Genomic DNA, 21,906 nt, shown 5'->3' on the forward strand with positions numbered 1-21,906 from the left:
GGGATCATAAATGTAAAGGAAAACATTTAAACATGTTTCAAAATAAAGTAGGTATTATAAGAGAGATGTCAAATAGAAGAAAAGAGCAAGTTGTATTAACAAGACTTAGGACTGGACATAAGGTAAATGGAAAACAACCCACAAGTCAATGTGATGTGATGAATGTCAAGAGGCTAGGAGGAAACAGTCAGTCACATTTTTGTGTCATGCAGGAAATTTACACAAGAAAGGCAAGAGTTGAAACAGAATTTACAAGAAATTGTTATAGGACAATATATAATGTAAAGAAAATATATAGAATATGGGAGAGTTAACAAGGAAATCAATATTTATTAATTATTCATTTTAATATAAAAAATAAAATTTAAATATATTTGTATTTTAATTTAGTTCATAAAATTAATATTTATTTTCTAAAGAGACTGGAAAAACGAATATAAGTATGAAGTGACAAGATAATAAACAGCAGATGGCAGTAATGCAACTTTTTTTGAATGCCAACTGCCCAAAAACACCAAGAAAGAAGAAGAAGGAGGAGGATGAGAAGGAAAGTGCGTCCTTCTTAATCAGTAAATGTTGTAGTTAGACCTTTTAAGAAACAATGTCAACAGCGATGAACTTCGGAACCAAGTCGTTCCGACCCCGTGCACCGGACAAAGGATCGTTTCCTTTGGATCATTTCGGTAAGTGATAAGCGCATGTAGTTACCGTTGAGCAACAAGCAGTCACCATTTCTGCGTCCCAATTCACTCAAAAGTATTTACTGTTTTTGTGAAGAACAAGTACAAGCTTTGAGAGATAGCACGTCGTAATAATTGCGTCTTTTGCGCTTATTGTGTCATTCCTGGGGATCGGTGCCTTTTGTGTCCTCAGTAAAGAATATCATGCCATTACTGCCTTTAATGTGGAACAATATATCATTTTTAAACATGTCTTAGTCATAAATAACGACATTTGAATTTTAAGTAACGTTATATTAAAAATAATAGGCCTAATATAAATCTAATTTGAGCATATTACAACATTTTGAATTACCATGAAATTAAATTTCCAATGTATCCCAATTTCATGATAAATGCAACACTTACTGTACATTTTTATTATTTTTTACATTCTTGAGTATATCTGTAAAGATTATCTCTAATGTGAATGTTCTTTTTAATTATTACATTTATTTCAGTTATTAGCTTGTTCCTTAATTTATTGTCCAGCCTCTTATTTTTGACTACTTCCTCTTTGAATGAAAGTTGGAAAAATTAAATGGCATATCATAAAGCTGCCAGCTCATCTTTGGAGGGAAAACAACTTGGGAAATTGAGTGAGATCCTCTATTTTATTCAATGGTCTATTTTTATTTTATTTACTTTTTTTCCACCAATTTTATTTTTCAAATTTGATGTGGTCAACCTTACTACACCCCTGTTAAGGGAAAACTTTAAAAAGGGAAAAAAGTTAGTAGAAAAGTCTAATTACATATTTAAAGACCATGCAATTCTTTATCAGAAAATCATTCTATGTTAGCTTTTATGCACAGACACTGTGCATTGGCTGATTTTAGGTCAGAATGTCTGCTGTTAGTGTTCACCCTGTCAAGTCAGAAGACATAACAGAGTGGACACTGAGAGTTTACAACGTGATTGGGAAATTAAATTATGTTTAAAGTTCAAGAAGTGCATTTAAAGTTCTTGGCAGTGTTTTTACATATTGTTTCCCAAATCCAGTTAAGTAATAATGTAACTGGTTGTTTGTGAGAGACAGGAAATCATCCATCCATTCATTACCTCTTGTCTTCCCTGTTATTAATGTGTCCACTCTTTTTTACAATGTCAGCATAAAATCAGCAAAAACAAAAAAGTCACAAGATATTCCAGAACACGCTCCCTACTGAGTCCTAAGGGGTGAACGGAGCGAGACACTTTCAAACACAAATCTCGGGAAAACAAATGCCTGTGGATATGCGTCTTTCAGATGCACCGCTATAAACCAGTCTCCGGGTCGAATGTGCGCGAGGATCTGTTTTATCGTAATCATTTTGAATATGTGTTTAGCAATTCTTATGCAACTCGGACACTTGAAAATACTCTTTAGTCTTTACCACTGGAGGTATTTTGTCATGTCTAATGTATTGGCCACCAGAATGCAACCAAAGCACAATAAGTAGAAGACTATAGGTAATTGTAAATCACACAAAATAAATGTCATGATCACTAGATTTTATACATAATGATTTTGTTAATGGTGATCAGCAACCAAATATTGATAATGTGGAAGTTACTGCCTTTTGCCTTGGCATGAATTCTCACTTTTTGCTAACAATACAAAGGCAGAGAACAGTAACTTTAAAATAGTGGTCAAAAGTCAAGTTTAAGCTCAATTTTGTTATGTAGATAATTTTCATTACTTAAAGGAGTCGTTCACTTAAAAAAAAAAAAAAAAAAAAAAAACTTTTGCTGATAGTTTACTCACCCCCAGATCATCTAAGATGTCCATGTCTTTCTTTCTTCAGTTGAAAAGAAATTAAGGTTTTTGATTTATCAAAGTGAACAAATCTTTTATCATGTCATTTGGTTCATTCAACAAACGAAATGAACGAATTGACTCATAAAAAGATTTGTTCATTTTGATGAACGAGTTTGAACAGGAGAGTCACGAACGCGCATCACAGAAAAGAGCAAGGCGACCATTTGAGCTTATAAAACTTAAACTTTATTTTCTTTTTTTTAAATGAGCGATCGTTTTGCTTTGATAAGACCCTTATTCATCGTCTGGAATCGTCTAAAGCCCTTTTTAGCAGTTTGCAGTTTGCACTGAATCTGTCTTTTGGACCTTGAACTCTTTGGTTACCAGTAAAGTCCATTATGTGGAGAAAATCCTGGAATGTTTTCATCTAAAACCTTAATTAATTTTCGACTGAAGAAAGAATGACATGGATATCTTGGATGACATGGGGATGAGTAAATTATCAGCAAAAGTTACAAAAAAAAAGTGAACTACTCCTTTAAACATCAAATTGCCACATTTTCAGTGTCCTGCCTATAATTAATTTGGCGGGACAACTAAAAATCTTTAAAGTCATTTTTCTCAGTTCCACACTCTAGCGACTTAAGGACTTTTGCCTTTGTAAGGCAGAATAGTACACTAGTGTTCTTGTTTGATTATCTCTTCTTGGACACAGATCTAGCTTCAATGGCACGAGAGATCAATATATCAAAGAAAAAACTGAGATGATCAGATAGTGCTACATCCTTAATGATAATCGATGAAATGTTTAGACCCTTACTGGTAAGTAAATCTAGAGTGTGTCTACGATTGTGTGTGGGTCCATGTACATGAGTCAGATCAAAAGTTTTTAAAACAGTTTTGATTTATTTTGCCATATTGTTTTCTGCATTATCTATGTGGATGTTAAAATATCCAGCAATGGCAAAACAGTCAAACTCTGAGGTAATTGATGATAACATTTCAGTAAAGTCCTCAGCAAAGGCTGGAGAGTATTTTGGAGACTGGTAAATAAGTAAAATGCGTGGAGTACCTTTTAACACAATACCCAGATATTCGAAAGTTGGGTAATTCCCAAATAATATTTGCTTACATTGATAGATATATTTAAAAAGAACAGCTACACCCCACCTCTCACAACTGCTGTGCAGACACATTTAAAAAAGTAAAGTTAGGAGGGGATGTTTCATTGAGGACCGTTGCACTGCAGCTGTCTTCTAGCCATGTTTCATTGAGAACCATAAAATCCTGGTTGTTTGTGGTTAAGTCGTTGGCTAGAAGTGATTTCTTTTTTAAGTGAGCGGATGTTTAAAAGATTAGTTGGGTTTGCTTTACGGCTTTTGAAGGACTTGGACTTTCTATCATGTAATAGAACATCAATTGAAAAAGATACAGGCACAATGGGTTCCCGCTTGTTTTGTAAATATTTGAGAAAGTTACTGTTATCATAGAGGGAACCACTAAGAGCTGGTACTATTTATATAGTATGCAAATTGGCACGCAGCATAAGACTTTGAATTAACATATTTTCACAATTTTATTTACATAGGTGAATGTAAATCATTCAAAGAGAAATATATGCAATGCCTCAGAGACAAGAATTTTGACAACTCGTGCTGTCGGATAGAGTCAAAGGAGTATCTGGAGTGCAGGATGGACAAGTGAGTTTTTCTTGACATGGTTTAACCTGAAGTTGAAAATTTCTGCTCAAATACATTAGAAACTAATTATAAACATTTTATTTACTTTACAGACAGTTAATGGCGAAGGAACCCCTTGAAAAACTTGGCTTTAAGGACTTGGAGGATTCGACGGAAGAAAATTAAACAAAATATAATTTGGGCTGATGTTCACATTTTGTTGAATAGTTTTATTTGGTCTCGACTCTCTCCATATCACCTGGAAATCTGATATTTGTGTATATTAACAAACATCTGTAAAAAACACAAAAAAATAGGGTGTTTATGTAATTAATCATCAACATGCTACTTGTCAGACACCAACAGATTTGGTTTTGTAGAATGATCTGTTAAAAAGTTAATCATTTGAAGTGTGTTCTTATTACTGGAGCTTTATTACTGGGGCGGCAGTGGCTCAGTGGTTCATGTAGGTTGTCTACAAACCAGAAGGTTGGTGGTTAAATCCCCGGTTCCACCTAACCAAGTGTTGAGGTGTCCATGAGCAAGTCACCTAATCCCAGCTGCTCCCGACGAGCTGGATGGCACCTAGCATGGCATACACCGGCGTTGGTGTATGAATGAGAGAGTGAATAGGCGAATGTGAGGCAATATGTAAAGTGCTTTGGTGGCCATTGGGTCTGTGAAAGCGCTATCCATTTACTTGAGCTTTAAATTTTTCTCTTGAATAAAGAGTATGCACAATATTTCTCTGGAATAAAGAGTGTGCTTTGCATCACTGCTATGAACAGCCTTGATCATATATAAATACATCTTATGTAAATAATAGACTTAAAGCTCCAGTTTGTAACTTTTTGGGGTTAAAAATTACCCAAAATACATTTGAGCAAGTACATAACCAGTGTTCAAAAATCTCTGCTTGCCTTAGCAAGCTAAGATTCAAAACGGTAAGCTTGTAATGTTTCATAATTGCAGTGGTACTGGTGGATTTCCGCTGGAAATTTGAGCTTGTGTTTGCGTCATTACTTCACATTTGTACGCATAACGAAGGTGTCTTGGAGTAGCTTCATTAGGGGTACATTAGCCATACCCAAGTCCTTTCAGGCAAGTCATGCCACTCGGCCGCCATCCTGGCAACACCTCCGGGCAGCTATTTCGGACTTAACAAGACCAGGCTCTATCTAAATGAGAGAGAGAGTCAGAACTGCACTTTCACTGGTCACCGGGACATAAAAACTGCATGTATAGAAACAGCAGTAAAATATAATAAAAATTGCTGAAAAAGTTTGATGACTTTGCCCCAAAATAAGGTTTAAAACGCCGTTTTCCCAGAGGTTATTCTTTCTCTCGCGCTCTGTTGCGCACGCGCTGCACAGTTTAAAACACAGTATGTGCGCGCTCTTTCTCACTCTAGAGATATTAACTAATTTGCGGGCATCAGCGAGCCTCTATCAATCTGCGGGAGACACCCGGAACTTCTGGGAGACTTGGGATGTCTGATATTTACACAACGCACACATACACTGCATATCAAATCTGCCGCCTTTTCAAACAGTATTTAAATGTTTCCCAGCTTGACCGTTAAAAGCAGACGATTGGCTGTCCAGCGGGAGGGGCGGGACATTTTCACACAACCGCCATCTTTGGTGTTACGGGTTTTCCCTATACATTTGTATTAAGGCCTGAGGAAGTGGCATGTCTCTATATAAATAGTCTCTGGCCATACTGAATTGAGTCCCAAGTTATGGAGTCCCAAGTTATTAGTTATGGATCGTATTTAGGAACATTGTTAATTCACTCATTAATTCATCATCATATCTTTATTTAGGACATACAATGGTCCATATCACTATACAAAATAAAATACATTAAAAAATAAATAAATAAAATATATATATGTATGAAGAGTTCAGATGCAAAAGCCTCTAAATGCCATTTGAAATTTTCTTCTAAAATGACCATTTTTATCAAGCTTGTATATTTAAGTTCAGTAATTTCACTTAAATGGCAATGAAGATTACCTATTAATTGTCATTGGCTGAATCTGAATTTATAAGCAAGATCACGGGAATCAATAACCCAATACATCCCAGTTGTGCTAAAATAAATATCATGAGACGTCCATTGTCAGAAAAGTTAAGTTAGAGCCGCTAAAGCCAGTGCAACTACCAATGCGAACATGAACACTGAGCTTTTCCCTCCAAAAATATAGCCTAAAACGTCTCTTAAGTTGTCACCCTGTCTCTCCAAATGCAACACTGACATTAACCAAATGCAGTAGCAGCTTTAAAAGTACTTAGATGTGTGTTTTATTTTAAATTTACAGTTTAATAATGCGATCGCTGTTGTCTGTCCATTGAAGAACATGAAAGCCCGCGTCTGTTTTGGAACTATTGGGGCTTCCATGAACCACGTGACAGCCTTGCGGCGACATCAAATCTTGTCGTAACTCTCTCAATAAATGGCTCTGGGTGAACCAAACAATGGTTTAATGATTCAATTTGACTTTCAAGACAAGATGACGCTCACCCGACAGGCCAATAGGAACGTGGCCCCGCCCATGACACAATTTTCGCAATGTGACTTGAGAGCAAGAAATTGCATTGAGAGCAAAGAAAAGCATTTTGAAAGAAATGAATCGGTTACCTAACCTTGGTTCTCTCTAGATGAGGGAACGAGTATTGCATAAGCTAGCTTACGCTACGGGAAAGATTAATCTTTTCTGAGAAGTTGAAGCCAAAAAATTATCCTTTAATTTTGTATCCATTGTCAACGCAGTTCACTGCAGCAGACCATGAGCGGGCTAGCAGCTCATTGGTTCGCTCAGGGAGAACTGCTACAACCTATGAGGGAACTCGGTTGAACTCGCGGCCAATGAGAAGCTGACACGCACTCATTGCGTCAAAGCCCGCCAAAACAGTGTGGCCCAAGTCTATAAATAGGCGAGTTTCTCGCTGTTTTCCGGTTTTCATTAAATGAAGCGAGTACACTAGTAGCGCAAGCACGGCTGGGAACACAATACTCGTTCCCTCATCTAGGTTACTTTAGGTAACCAATTTGTTCTCTTACGAGAGGTTCTCTCGTATTGCGTAAGATAGCTTACGCTACGGAAACACATGGTCAACGCCGTGCGCGCTAAGCATCCACAATGAGTCCCGGGGGACCCTTATAAGTGGGAATTAATAATGTACGTGAACATGAAAGGGCCAGCAAGCGGGCCGGGATTGTGAAGTACATAAGCACGAGGGAAGAACAAGCAGCACGCCAGTTGTATGAGTGTGACTCCCAATAGTGCAGCTCAAACAGAAGAGCTGAAGCATACTAGACTGCTAGTAGTTTAACCTGCAGGGTGGGTACTTCCAGATTGTAAAATCTGACAAAGGTGGAAGGGGAAGCCCATCCTGCTGCCACACTTATGTCTTGAATGGAAATGCCGCTGGACTATGCCCACGATGAGGCCATGCATCTAGTGGAATGAGCGCTGATGCCCAGAGGGCATGGCAGGTTTTTAGACACATAAACAGAAGCAATAGTGTCCACTATCCATCTGGATAGTGTCTGTTTCGAGGCAGCCAGACCTTCAGTACGCCCACCGAACGAAACGAAAAGCTGCTCAGAGCGTCTGAACGCGGCAGCACTTATAGTGTACAATCTCAGAGCCCGAACCGGACCAAGGAGATTGGCGTCACATTCACTATCGGATGCAGGCAGAGCCAATAGGGAAATAACCTGAGCCCTGAACGGGGTACCGATCGCTTTGGGGACATAGCCATGTCTAGGTTTGAGGATGAATATAGAGTCATTGGGTCCAAACTCGAGACACGCTGCGCTAAAGAGAGCGCTTGAAGGTCTCCCACGCGTTTAACTGATGACAGGGCAATCAGAAAAACGTTTTTTAGCGAAAGGTATTTTAGGTCCACAGACTCTAATGGTTCGAACGGGGGGCTTTCATAGCTTCGAGAACTATAGAATGATCTCAAAAGGGAACCAAAGGGGGATTCATCCTTCTAGCTCCCCTGAGGAAGTGGATGACTAGCTCGTCTTTTCCCAGAGCGTTCAGCGAACGCCGCGACAGCTGCCACGTAAACCTTGAGAGTGGATGGGGACCTGCCCTTCTCCAGCATCTCCTGTTAGAAGACGAGCAAGACAACACCTCGCACCGCAGTGGGTCTAGGTTTTTGTCGGTGCACCATTTTGAGAACACAGACCATTTTGACGCATAGAGTTTCCTAGTAGAAGCCACTCTGGCGTTCATGATCGTGTTTAACACTCCCTCTGGCAAAGTAACGGATAGTCGTTGATCACCCAAGCATGAAGCGCCCAGCGGTGAGGATGGGGTTGCCAGATTGCGCCGCGAGCTTGAGAAAGGAGATCTACTCTCACTGGAATGGGCCACGGGGCTGTCTGCGACAGCTGAGCGAGCTCCGGGAACCAAGTTTGACTCTCCCAACGAGGGGCTATGAGGAGCACCGAGTGGCGTGTTTCCCTGATCCTCTGTAAGACCTGTAGCAACAGGGTGACCGGAGGGAATGCATAAAGTGGGCGGCTGGGCCACTCCTGGGCTAGCGCGTCCTCGCTCTTTGAGAAAAATATTGGGCAGTGAGCGTTCTCCTCTGACGCAAAGAGATCCAATGCGTTTTGTAAGCAGGAAGAGGTTCCTGGATCTGACACCGCCCTGACGGTTGAGATAGGAGACTACAGAAGTATTGTCCGAGCGGATCAATACGTGGTTACCCCGAACACGCGGGAGGAAAAACACGAGCGCGCTCTCGACCGCGATCATCTCTAGACAGTAGGGAGCTCTCTTGAACTGATCAGTGGCCAGAGGCCGGTGAGCCCTGGCAGACCGCGCCCCAACCTGAGTTGGATGCGTCTGTCGAAATGACTTTTCGGTGATAGACGGTCCCCATGGTAACGCCCCGTTGAAACCATTCTGCCACTGTCTATGGCTGCAGAGCAGAGATACAGGTCTGCGTAACTTTGATCAGCTGGCGGCCCGTGGTCCACGCACGGTGAGACACGCGGCTCTTCAACCAAAGCTGAAGGGGGCGCATGCGCAGTAGACTTATGCACTCTGACACTCGAGCGGGCTGTGTCCGTTTTATGTGAGTGGGCTCTGACAGAGACACAGGGAGTGTGGTGCTTTTGTGTATGGGTGAACACAGGACTGTGGGCACATATTCTACACAAAAGGCACATGTATATGTATGTGTAAACACATAGCGGGCTGAACAAGTGTGTGAGCACGCTTACAGTGCTTGTGCGTGATGGCTCGCACAAGCTTTGTGTTTTGCCACTGAGCCACAGAAGTAAAGACACAAGCTGATGTGTCTGCGCGAGCAGATAAGAGGGCGTGATAGTGGCGAACAGGTCCAGCCTCGGTGGAACTAACACACCATAAAACCATTTTCGGTGAAGCTATGCACGGGGGGCGGGCTAGCTCTCTTGTAAAGTAAAGAAAGCTAGCCGGGGTCGGCACAGCTGTAAGCGGCTCGTCCCTCATACAGCGCGGGACTCTGACGCTGAGAGGGGCGTGCATGAGCCGCAGGTGTGCGAGGCATCTTAAAAAGACGCTCGCTGCTCTTTTGTGAAGTTACATAAGCAAAATACAAATGTAAGGATACGTCGCCGGATGCCGTTAGCTCACAGGATGGCTGAAGGTGACGAAGACGTCCGGCTTCCTCAGACTCTATCCATGCTCGCTAAGAGATGCCTTCTCAACGGCGATGCGGCTTCCTCTCGGAGATCAGCAGGTGCGTATAGCCTCACTGAATTGATGAAAATCGGAAAACAGTGGGAAACTCGCCTATTTATAGACTCAGGCCACGCCGTTTTGGCAGGCTTTGACGCAATGAGAGCGTGTCAGCTTCTCATTGGCTGCGAGTTCAACTGAGTTCCCTCATAGGCTGTAGCAGTTCTCCCTGAGCGAACCAATGAGCTGCTAGCTAGCCCGCTCATGGTCTGCTGCAGTGAACTGCGTTGACAATGGATACAAAATTAAAGGATAATTTTTTGGCTTCAACTTCTCAGAAAAGATTAATCTTTCCTGTAGCGTAAGCTAGCTTACGCAATACGAGAGAACCTCTCGTAAGAGAACACTTTTTTTTTTTTTTTAGTTTTTTGACATATTTGAGTTTTTTTTCCTCAGAAATACTTTTAAAAATGTCAAATTTGTATATATTTTTGTGTTCTGTGACAAAATACTTTCTCTCAAAACTTTAGTCTTAAATATTATTTTTTTTTGCTACAGTGTGATAACTTTTTCTCTTAAACATTTTTTTCTCGCATGTAATAAAGACACAATTCTAACTCCATAGTTTTGTACCATATGCAGCAACTGTAGCAAAAATGTTTGCACACGAGTTTCTTAATTTTGTAGAATAGGATTTGTGCACCTGCAATGAAGAATTTGAGAAGGTGTAGGCCTAACTGTTGTGTTGTGTTTGTGGAAGATAAAAAAAGTCTACAAGTTTGCAACTCTTCAAACGTTTCTCTCTGTGACTTCAAATTTACTGATACACATGTGTGGCTATTTAGTTAAAATACACTTATAATATCATTAAATCTCTATAACTACCAATTCCACTATCACAGGCATTCAGTTGTTTTGCATCAAAACCTTCAGACATCCCAGACAAGCCATATTACCATAGAGCATACTACACTTTTTAGTGTCTATGCATACTACTCATGGTGAGTAGGCTACCACTTGCAAGTAGGTGGCGTTCTACTGTCTATGGTGGCGATATGCAGACAGGATACAATGCGCCTAAAAACAGAAGAAGAAGATGACGTCAGTGCAGCCTAAATCTCCAGTGTTGTACAGTTTTCTTCTTGACTTGATTTGTTCGCCGTCAATTTTGACTGGGGCTGAATTATTTTATTCGACGGGGTCCTGATGTATTTTTGAGAGAGGCTTTGTGCTTTACTGGTATTCGGTCAACTCTTGTGTGCGAGTTCTGAAGATGGCGGCGATGTTGAGCAGCAGCCCGGGAGCAGATTCAACCCAGAGCGGCACAGCTGCTAGCTCCGAGCGGCTCCGAGCGGAGGACGGATCCGGTACAGCACACATTTACCTATTTACTTAAAACACTCGTTTCACCCGTGTAGACCATTATAGATGATGCATTACAGACCCAATGCTGCTGAGTAGAGTATCATAGTTCCGTGTTTTAGACACGGACCATGGTTAATGCCACAGTATTATTTGAATTACTGTTATGTGATCAATGTTGTTATGCATATAGAAATCATGCATTACATTGTTTTGTGGTTACAATGTGATAAAATTACTGTACCCTATGGTATGTTAATGGTATACAAATTTATAATATGGTTGGAGATAATATAATCTAATAATCTATAATATAATCCCCAGTTTCATAGACAAAATGTTAACCTTATCTTAGACTAAAATGCCTGTTTGAGCTGTTTTAACTGAAAGCAGCTTGCACTGGCATACTAAAGTCTTAAAATATGTCAGTGCCATTGTTTTGTCTCCAGTAATGTTTTCTTTTTTCTTCTTCTTATTTCTAAGGAACGTTTATAAAAGCTACTTAAATGTCCTTGTAAACTAAGGTCTAGCCTAATCCTGGCTTAAGCCCTGTCTGTGAAACCAGGCCAAAATGTTATTTTTGCATCATAGTTGCAGATTTTTTTTTTTTACATTATACGTTTTTCTAAGTCTGCAGCATTCGTAGCGTCAAATGTTTCTTGTCAGCAACATTATGGGGGTTCATATATGTTCTGAAGCAGCACAATTTTAGACATCATAGCCCCATTCTCAATACATTTTTGGCCTTCATAGGCATTTCTGACGGTTATATGTTGTCCAAAAATAAATGCTTAGTTCACCCAAAATGAAAATTCTCATATTAATTACTCGTTCCAAACCCTTTCTGTGCCTCCATTATACATTAATGCAATTACCAATTTCAAGGCCCAGAAAGCAGTGGTGTGCGGTGGTGTTTTAAAAAGAGGAGGCAAAGTCCACACATTTTTTAATTTATTTACTGTATATCAAATGTAAATTTACTGTCTGTTGCTCTTAATTGTCTTGGTTAAATAAATATTACATAAAAAAGAGAGACCAAATACAATTCTATTTTGTATGTTTTGCAATATTTAATGTTCTAAATCAAGTATAAATTTAATCAAGTTAGTTTTTTATACATTTTTACGTTTATTCCAAAAGTATAACTAAAGGCTGTAACAATCTAAACAATATTGTAAACTAATGTTCAGCTTTTTGTTTTATATTATTTTTTTGAGTAACCATATTTTCTGCGGTCATTAAGCTATGAACGCCTGTGACAGTGGCATTTGTAGTTATAGCCACACTTGACGCATGTGTATCAGTAAATTTGTCACAGAGAGAAATGTTTTAAGAGTTGCGAACTTGTAGACTTTTTTTTTTATCTTTCACAAACACAACACAACAGTTACTTCTCAAATTCTTCATTGCAGGTGCACAAATCCTTTTCTACAAATCACAAATTAAGAAACTTGTACACTCCCATTTCTGCTACAGTTGCTGCAGTGAATATGGTGCAAAACACACCCGCATCAAAGAACATGAAGTCAAACAGAAATTTTGCTCATCTGCAAATCAGTATGTGAATTCATCCAGTGAGAGTTGCACACTTTTAGGATATTTTCTCACAAACATATTTTATATTTTTCTAGCATAAACACATGCTGCTTGAATCTGCCGTGACGAATCTCAAACACTGTTTTTAGCTTTCAAGTAACAAGTTTAACGCACTCTCCCTTTTGCACCAAGTGCACTGTGCAAAAGTGAGTGCACATTAATATCTATGAGTTTCCCGGGCATGCTCGTGGAACTGCTCATTCTAGTTCGCTCCTCGTTTCTCAGCAGGTTTAATGGATTATTTCAAAAAAGGTAATTATAGTTTCAGCACGAACTTCTTTAAGTTCATAATGTTTTTATTAGTTCGACTGTGATCGTAAATTGGAAGAGTCGAGAATTGTCTAAAGTGTTGGTATCAAATGGTTACATTGGTTTTGACCTATGAAAGCAATAACTTCATTTATTTATTTAGACTGGGCCAGTGAATGTTTTGGCAGGGAAAGTAATCTGATCTAAAAGAAAATCTTGTTACTGAACTACTGTTAAAAACGCGGGTTCTTTAGGGACACATAATCTGTAGCTCCACTGTGTATGCAGTTTTTTTTTTTGTCAGGTTGACGACGGTTCAGTGAGTGAGTCAGAGATAGCAGCATTAAGGTAGCAGCACATAAGATCGCAAGTTTGGGAAAACTTCGGTTTCCCAGTTAGATACAAATAATTAAACCAACAAGCTTCAATATTAGGTTACTCACTTTCTTTCTTTCTCTCTCTCTCTCTCTCTCTCTCTCTCTCTCTCTCTCTCTGGTTAATTCATAAAAAAAAAAAAAGATTTATACTTTTTTCACTTCAGAAATCTAGATCTGAGCTGTGGATAAACGGGAGGGGGGAAATCAGAAATATCTTTTCCGCTTGACCAGCAGAACATTCATTAGTCATGGAAGCTGTTATCTTAACTATTTATCCAACCTCACTTAAAGTCTGTGAGTGCCATCTTTTGGACATTCATCATATTGCATTTTCATTTCTTGTTTTCAAATAGAGCACTAATCTGTTTATTTTTAAGTTACACATTCTACATTGAAAATCAATTGTGTTTTTTAATGGTTTGTATTATATTATACAGAAATATATTATTTATTCAGATGAGAATAAAGTTGGTGTTAAACGTACAGTATGTGATTTTTGGCCACCAGGGGTCGCTAATCTCATCAAAAAGCATGAAGTGGAATTGAAGAGTTCAGATGCAAAAGCCTCTAAGTGCCATTTGAAATTTTCTTCTAAAATGATCATTTTTATCAAGCTTGTATATTTAAGTTCAGTAATTTCACTTAAATGGCAATGAAGATTATCTATTAATTGTCATTTAAGTGAAATTACTGAACTTAAATATACAAGCTTGATAAAAATGGTCATTTTAGAAGAAAATTTCAAATGGCATTTAGAGGCTTTTGCATCTGAACTCTTCAATTATAGATCTTGTCGTCAAGCTGATGGATCTTTTATGTATGAGTGAATACATTAATGTTTTTAACATGACTGTGGTATGAAGCAGGCCCCGATTGCTAACGAGAGACGTAATGCTATAAGTTAGCAGGACCACACGCAATGTGAGTCCCGCTGATATAAAGTAATAAGGACATTTCATTCTACTGAACTACACACAAACTGACTTACTCACACAGGTCAGTTTATTAGACAAATTCAACTTGAGGTAACGCAGCACTGTTTTTTCTAACAGTTACACTATCACACTAAACAGCATTTGAGTGTGTTGAATGTTGTTAGTTAGGTTATGTGTTGGCTGTATGAGACTAAGCTAGATTAACATTAGAGAATAACATACAGATCATATTCTAACATCTCATCATGTTGACCTAAATAACATTTTGTTTTATGTACATTTGCTCACCTGTCAAATACAGTACATGCAACTCTCTCGTCTCTGTCAAGTCGAAGTTAGTTGCGGACGTGGAGCTCTCGGCATCTCGAAAGATTTTGATCTTCGTTCCAGTCCTCTTTTGTCTCAAAGTCTGCTTGCCATGGTCCATCATGTTTGAAGAAAAACAACAACAGCGTGAGCGTCCGTCTAGGTATAACGGGCATATCCCAGTTATCTACGTCTGTCGCCATGGTTTCTATGGCAGTATGAGGTCAAACCTCAACCTGGCTGAAACTGGGGTAACGCGGATATGAGGTCATTGACAGGCGGCGACTCACCCCTGCCGACACGTCCCGTTTCCTTGGTTAAAATTGCAATTTTCTCATGATTTACAAATAGCCTAGTTATATTGGAAGTAATCAACTCAAGAAAATATATAACATTGGCCTAGTGGTTTTTGGATATTTTCCTGCACAAATCCTATATATTGTACCTTTAATTAAAATGTTAAGGACAACAAATATATTAAATTTAAAATATAGCAAATTAATTTTAAATTCAGTCAGGTACAATTACCAAACATATCTCAAGGTCTTTGTCTTTTTATTAATTTAATGAACTAATTATATAAAAATACGATTTCTGATTGTGGAAGATTAAAATGTCTCCATGATCTGCTTTTGAAGAAATATCGTGCTACAGTGCGTCCGATCAGTTGCAGTTCTGGCACCTCCATCTCAACATAGGCCTACTTTACAATACGACGTACATTCACATCACATGTTAACGCTGAGGTAGAGTTCAGAAAAGTTCATTATTTGCATGTGCTTTAAAGCCATGTTCTAATATGAGCTCTTCTGAGCACGTACACCTGAAGCGCACAGGCACTAAAAGCCTGTCAAACAGCACCTGGTTACTGGACTAAGTTATCCGTCAAGTCTTAATGTGCTTATATTGTCAAATACAGACAAGGTTTACATACAGTTGATTATGTCCAAAGTGAAAGTGAGAGAAAATCTGGTGCGTCAAATGCCTGTATATTAGATGAGTGCCGTTCTTAAAGTGACAGTAGCCTAATAATAGTAAATATGCTGCCTCTTGTCCTTAAAGGGATAGTCCACCCAAAAATTGTCCATGTTGCACAAAAATAAACAATGAAGTTTATAATTACTATGTTGTTGTTTTTGTACAGTGGGTCATAATATACCTATCATATCATTTAGTTTGTCAGTGCACTTTGTGGTGTTAGGAATTGTTTTTCTGCGCATTTCTGCACATACTCAAAACGTGTCTTAGCTCAAAATGTGTTATTAATATATCAAATATTTATATTTATACATCATACTAATTATGTATAAATATATATAAAGTATATGTACATGCAAATATTTCTTTAATAAAAACATGCATGTGTGTGTATTTATATATACAAATTAATTATACACACTACATAGACATATATTATGTAAACACAAACTTTTATTTTGGATGCGATTAATCGCATCCCTAATGCCAACGTCCGTATTTATATATCTCAAAAGTTGATGTGACAGCATCAACATTCCAACAATGCATCCTAGAAGTGACGTCATCTTCGAAATCGATGGACAGCAGCATAGCACATCTAAAAGACACCATGGTTTTGGGTGTTCGCTGGAAATTTGGTGTACGCAATTTTGATTAATAAGGGCCATTGTCTTTGATACAATGGGGGGCACGAGTTTATATCAAGTGTGTGTACAAGTGATAAATAAAGACAATTAACAACGCGTGGATACGCCATGGAGAAACCACTTAAAGGTTGAGGATGGCACCAAGCCACCATAGACTAAAAAAGTTGGAGATCTGCAGTGGCGGGTATTACATGGCATTATTGCAGTTAATGCTTTTATTTTAATCTTGAACTGTGCTAGATAGATGCCTTTTTGTACTGACAGAGAAACAATTTTTCACTGTTTTACACATTGTGAGAGATTGAAATCTCTTTTTGTCATTTTTGGAAACTTTGTTTCTTCTGTCAATGAGAGGTTTACAATGTCGGTGCAGGCTATATTTTTGATTTTGAATATTGTAAAAAAAAAAAAAAAAAAAAAGTAGGAGGAGCAAAAATGGCTACATATGTTAGTAGAAGATATAAGATTCTTTATGATTCCAATTGTGTAGTTGAATTGTGTTTCAAAAGGCTTATACAAACAAGAGTAAGGCATGATTTTAATTATGAAGAATGTGGAAATGTTTGAAGATATTTGTAGTGTAGAAAAATTGCTGTGTTGAGTTGATAATGATGCGTCTTTTGCGAAGATTTTGGGATAATCTAATGAAGGTTTTTGTAATGTTTTTTTTTTGTTGTTGACTTTTTGTATTTAATAAAGTTGTTGTAAAATTAAATAAAAAATCACTCTCTCTCTTTTTCTCTCTCTCTCTCACACTCACATTCTCTCTCTCTCTCTCTCTCTCTCTCTCTCTCAAAAAAAAAAAGGATAATTACACTGGTTGTCCAACCGAGGTCAGAAAATATGGAATTGTATCTACCTGGGAGAGCCCAGATAAACCTTATGTATAGGAAAACACTGATGTATTTAGTAAGTTTAATCAGTCTTTTATTATATAATGATCATCAAACAATAAGTGTAAGTGTAGTTATTCACAGTGATTAAAGATTATTAAACAAAGTTTGATAAATGATTGCACAGCCACCAAATGGTGATGTGCAGTTGTGCACTATGTTAATTAGCATTTAACAAAATTAGTTGTAGGAGTATTGCATACTTGTACAGATTAGTAGAACTAAAAGGCTTCTCCTCATGTGAGCAAATGAAGGCACAGGCGCATGCGTTTAGAAATAATTTCCGATTAATTGAATCACAGTATTTATGTGTGAATTCTGGTTATTTTATGGTAATTTACTTTGATTAGTGTTGTCACAGACCAATCACGGGAAATAAGACTGTCAATATCTTAAGGACATCTAGACTCCGATTAAAGAGAAAACTTGGTTAAAGAAAAACACAAATGGTTAATTGTTATTATAGAGTCTTTTACGATTACATTCCCTCAATAATTGTCTTATTTTTTGTCATTTTGTTTGCATTTGTTGACAGAGTCAGAGAAACAGGGTCGTTTGACAGCACTACTGGAAAGGCTCCATGGCAAACACAATTCAACCCGGTCCTGGCAGGAGACCAGCAAAGTGGTGCGGCAGGCAATGGTAAGATCCTCTCATAGAAGAATCATGATTGGAGAATCATAGCATATATCTTTTCTAGTTTTTATAAATGTTGGTCATTTTTTATTAACATTGTTTTTTTTTTATATCCCTTTGTCTGTTTTATTGGCTGTTCAGGAAAAGCGTGGGGTTGGTAATACAGCTGGAAACCCACTGCTGCTCAACTGTTTAGAGACACTGCAAAGGGCACAAAAAGGTGCATTTCAATTAATACATTTTTATGTACATTTAGTGCATATATATTTACCACCAATATCGATTTGCAGGTTTTTGTGCTTTTTAACTGAAATGCAGAACTGATATTGTTTTGTTTGTTTTTGACAAAACCGTGGCTTTAGGGCAAATGTGCACAACGGGCAATATGAATTTGAACCCGGTAAATATTAAAGAACCATTTCAAAGTCGCCACATAATACGCCACATTTACTGGAGAGGCTGGTGCCAGTAAGACCATGAGCCACAACAACCACATCCATAGCCCCCTTTTCGGAGAGCCGGTTCGGAGCCGATGCCTGCGCGCGAACCAGTTTTTTGTGTTTCGACAGCCAAAGAACCGATTCTCGGCCAGGAAAACTGGTTCCAAAGCGCCACCAACTCTTTGCTGGACTAGAACCGTTCTTTTACCACGTCATGCTTACGTCGGGGGCTGGGGCGGGTTTAGATGTGTTCTAAACATCTTTTCTGACCATAATAAAGGATCGTAAATCCACGAGAAACACTTGCAGAAACACGATGGAGTCCGCCTTTGTAATTGTTATACTTGAAGTTAACGCAAGTGTTTCTATTTTTGTAATTTGTTTTATTGAAGACATTATAAGCAAAGAAGAAAACAGTCACTCATATAGAACAAATAAATGGAAAGAAAAAAAGACACAAGACAGGGGTACATAACTTATCAGAAAAGATTACCAAACGAAAAGATTAAAAGACTTACATATTTCAATTGTTTTTAAAGCTTCTTGGTACATGAGTTAGAGATAATCCGAAAGTAATGTTGTATTTGCAAAGCGGTTCTAGCTAAGATGTATGTACGACGCACGTACACAGTGACGTGATGACGTCGTTCCCTGGGCGCTCTAGTCAGTGGAAAAACAAACAGGTTCTGAAGCGGTTCGCAAGTTGAACCAACTCCGAACCAACTTTGAACCAGCACCAGTTCCGAACCAGTTCTCTTTTTTTTGGTGGAAAAGGGGTACATGAGATCATTTAAGTTGCAATGAATTTCATGTCATAGGATGACATTGGTCACTTTGAAATACTTGCAAAGTTATCTTTTGCTGCTCAAAATTTAAGTCCAGTAGTTATCTTAAAGTCTTTTTATATTTCTATTAACAAATTATTAATTATTAAGATTCTATTAACAAATTATTATATTTCTATTTACAAATTATTAAATTATTTTATAATTAATTATTATAAATTTAATTCTATTAATATTAAATTATTATTAACTAATTATACAAAACTATATTGTCAGTGCCCTACAAATGAACTGGTTCTATGCAAACTGGTTTAACTAAAAAAAAAAAAAAGACAAGGCCTAAAGGCCAATTTATACTTCTGCGTCGAGGGTACGCCGTAGTGTACGGCGTTGGCTACGCACCTAGGCGACGCCTTTGTGAGTATTTATACTTCTGCGTTCAGGTCTTGGTTGCTCTGTTGGCGGCGGAGGGTTTTAATGTTCCACTGTTTAGATTCCTCGAGTTGCGGCTAGGTTACTACAAGCCTGAAAGAGAGCGGATCATGTTGGAGTTGGAGCTTATTGATGTGGAAAAACAGTTAATTTTAGTGAAATTACTAAAACTGAAAGGCAGAAATGAGAGAAGACGTCAGAGGAGATGGTACGTGCGGAAATGTGTAGGAGGAAATGCGATGCTACCAAGCCGACCAATCACCGATCTTGCGGTCCGCGTTGTCGTGACGTGTAGTTACATTTTTGAGGAGGTGCGCGTCAGGCTACGGCGAAGAGTACGCGGTATTGGACGCGTCTCTGCGTATGCTACGCCGTACCTACTGCGCGCACCCTATGCAGAAGTATAAATTGGCCTTAAGAGTGAGACTGGGGGAATGAGGGGGAGGGGAAGGATAGGCAGTGAGATTGTGAGATTCAGATTTGATATTTTAAACAAAACTAAAATTTATATTGTGAGAAAGCTGTCTTTGATCATGTCACAATTTATATCCAAATATGTCATTGTCTGAAAACAATTTTCTTTAGAGTTCGAGAAACATTTTTCTTTACAAGTTTGATCTACCCAAAAAATTGATTTTTGCTATCTAGTGGATTTTATGTTATTTGTTTTCTTTCTTTCAACCACATTGAGGCCACCCTTAAAAATATTCTTGTTTGCCGTAACCCGACCGACCCTGTCAATTTAGGGCCGACCCAATTTTTTATTTTTTTTCCCTTTTAGTCCGACCGACTTGCCGGTTGTAACTTGCGTTCAGACCGACCGATTTTTTTTTTTACTCTTCAAACGACTAATTCAAATTCCATAAAATGATATTTTAGTTAGTATTGTGAAAGTTGTTTATGTCTACAAACGTAGGCTACGTTCTTTCTTTTAAATAAAAACCCGTGGCATCATAGATATCGGATTATGTTTACACGATTGGTTTACCCGTGTCACACTGTCTATAAGGCTTATACGTTCGCTTCGTTTCATTCAGTGTTCCCGCTTGGTAAACGCGGTATTAAATGGGCTGAATATCAACCATTTCTATATATAATAATAATATTAAACAATTTGTCTGATGCAATTTTGCTATTCCCAGTCCAGAAGAGAGAGAGCGATCTCTCACCCGGAGCCACAGCGCGAACAACACGACAGCCCTGCTTAATGAGTGACCATGAGGACAGAACGTGGTTACACTTTAGATCTGGGATATTATTCTAATTGTATTTTAGATTTCCGCTTTCAAAGATTATAAAAAGATATTTGAGATGAAACCATTACAGACGCATTCTGTCTAGCGCAACTTCCTTCCCTTCACAGCGTTGCGCTGTCATTTCTTCCTAAAACCCAAACGTACCGTCAGAATCAGCACGATCGGTAATTGTTGTAAAATGCAGTCTGTACTGTTGCTAAACTGCGGACGCGTTCAATCATTAAAAGAGCTATTAAAAGCACAAAAGTCTGCGCAAGAGACGCTGTTCACAAGGTGATGCGTGCTCCGAAATGCACTGCAACGGGACAAGAAAAGTAGGCTATAGCCTCATTTTGGGCTTCATGTGCGCAGCTAAACTATCAAATATACATAAAATCTAAAATGACCTGCTCTGAGATTCATTTAAACACAGTTTATGTCTTAAATGGATGTGAATAGTTGGGAGGATATGGTGGTGCATCAGTCATCTGTTAGATCCGCACTCGGTCTTAAAGGGGCAGTAGTCTAATAAACATGTGACGATTGAGCCAGTAATGGGAATCAAACACAACAAAAGGCAGAGAAAAATCACTCGCAGCTCTTGAATTATTAACTTAAACTTTAATAAGCATTAATCTAACTATGATAAACCATGCAGTGTCATTTTACATTTGATTTACTAAATTAAATTTCTTTTCAGACAGCGCAACACACTTAACTGAAAAGTAGCTAATTTTAGACCTTTCTGAAATTAAAGCACTATGTATATAGGCTAATTTGTATCTTTGTTTAATTGTATTCTTTGTTTCACCATGTGTTTGTTCTTGTTTTTGCTTATATCTCATGTATTTGGGGAAAAAAAAGCCTGCACAGTGCTGCATAACAAATAGATATTTATTCATTTTGTGACTGGCCTAAAAACGTAACCGGTTGTAGGTTGCAATAACACCTAGTGGTGGATGCACAGTTTCAGTGACGTCACAGTATGCAATTAAAAAAAAAAAAAAATTCATGATCACCATGACCAAAATTTTACTTTTTTTTTTACACTGAATCCTGGAAAAAAAAAATATAGACCTACCTACCGACCCTTTTTAAAAAAAATTTTGCTGTTACTGCAAACCAAAATATTTTTAAGGATGGCCTGATCTGCCTATTTTAACGTGTACATCATGCACTAATTGAAAAAAAAATAATGGAGAAAAAA

General features: G+C 38.2%; 2 protein-coding genes across 2 annotated transcripts in view; both read left to right on the forward strand.

Annotated features, from left to right (window-relative positions):
* The first annotated feature begins 499 nt into the window (after nucleotides 1-499).
* cox19 (cytochrome c oxidase assembly factor COX19) lies at nucleotides 500-4,882 on the forward strand. Its single transcript, XM_039685305.2, has 3 exons — nucleotides 500-683; nucleotides 4,049-4,160; nucleotides 4,253-4,882. Exons 1-3 carry the CDS (start codon nucleotides 602-604, stop codon nucleotides 4,323-4,325), a joined length of 267 nt encoding a protein of 88 aa, XP_039541239.1. The 5' UTR covers nucleotides 500-601; the 3' UTR covers nucleotides 4,326-4,882.
* A 6,008-nt stretch (nucleotides 4,883-10,890) lies between these two features.
* Nucleotides 10,891-21,906, forward strand: part of med1 (mediator complex subunit 1) — a 29,460-nt gene continuing 18,444 nt past the window's right edge. The window contains exons 1-3 of the mRNA XM_039685409.2: nucleotides 10,891-11,195; nucleotides 17,707-17,813; nucleotides 17,949-18,027. Of these exons, the coding sequence (XP_039541343.1) occupies nucleotides 11,102-11,195; nucleotides 17,707-17,813; nucleotides 17,949-18,027 (280 nt within the window). The 5' untranslated portion in view covers nucleotides 10,891-11,101. The remainder of the gene's footprint in view (nucleotides 11,196-17,706; nucleotides 17,814-17,948; nucleotides 18,028-21,906) is intronic.

Source organism: Pimephales promelas, chromosome 17, assembly GCF_988280905.1.
Source record: "Pimephales promelas chromosome 17, fPimPro1.hap1.1, whole genome shotgun sequence".
Lineage (NCBI taxonomy): Eukaryota > Metazoa > Chordata > Actinopteri > Cypriniformes > Leuciscidae > Pimephales > Pimephales promelas.

Excerpts from the sequence above, each read along its gene's own strand:
- cox19 (XM_039685305.2), top strand. The coding sequence starts at position 602 with ATGTCAACAGCGATGAACTTCGGAACCAAGTCGTTCCGACCCCGTGCA. Across the intron at positions 684-4,048 it reads GTTTCCTTTGGATCATTTCG|GTGAATGTAAATCATTCAAA; the intron begins GTAAGTGATAAG and ends TTATTTACATAG. Across the intron at positions 4,161-4,252 it reads CTGGAGTGCAGGATGGACAA|ACAGTTAATGGCGAAGGAAC; the intron begins GTGAGTTTTTCT and ends TTTACTTTACAG.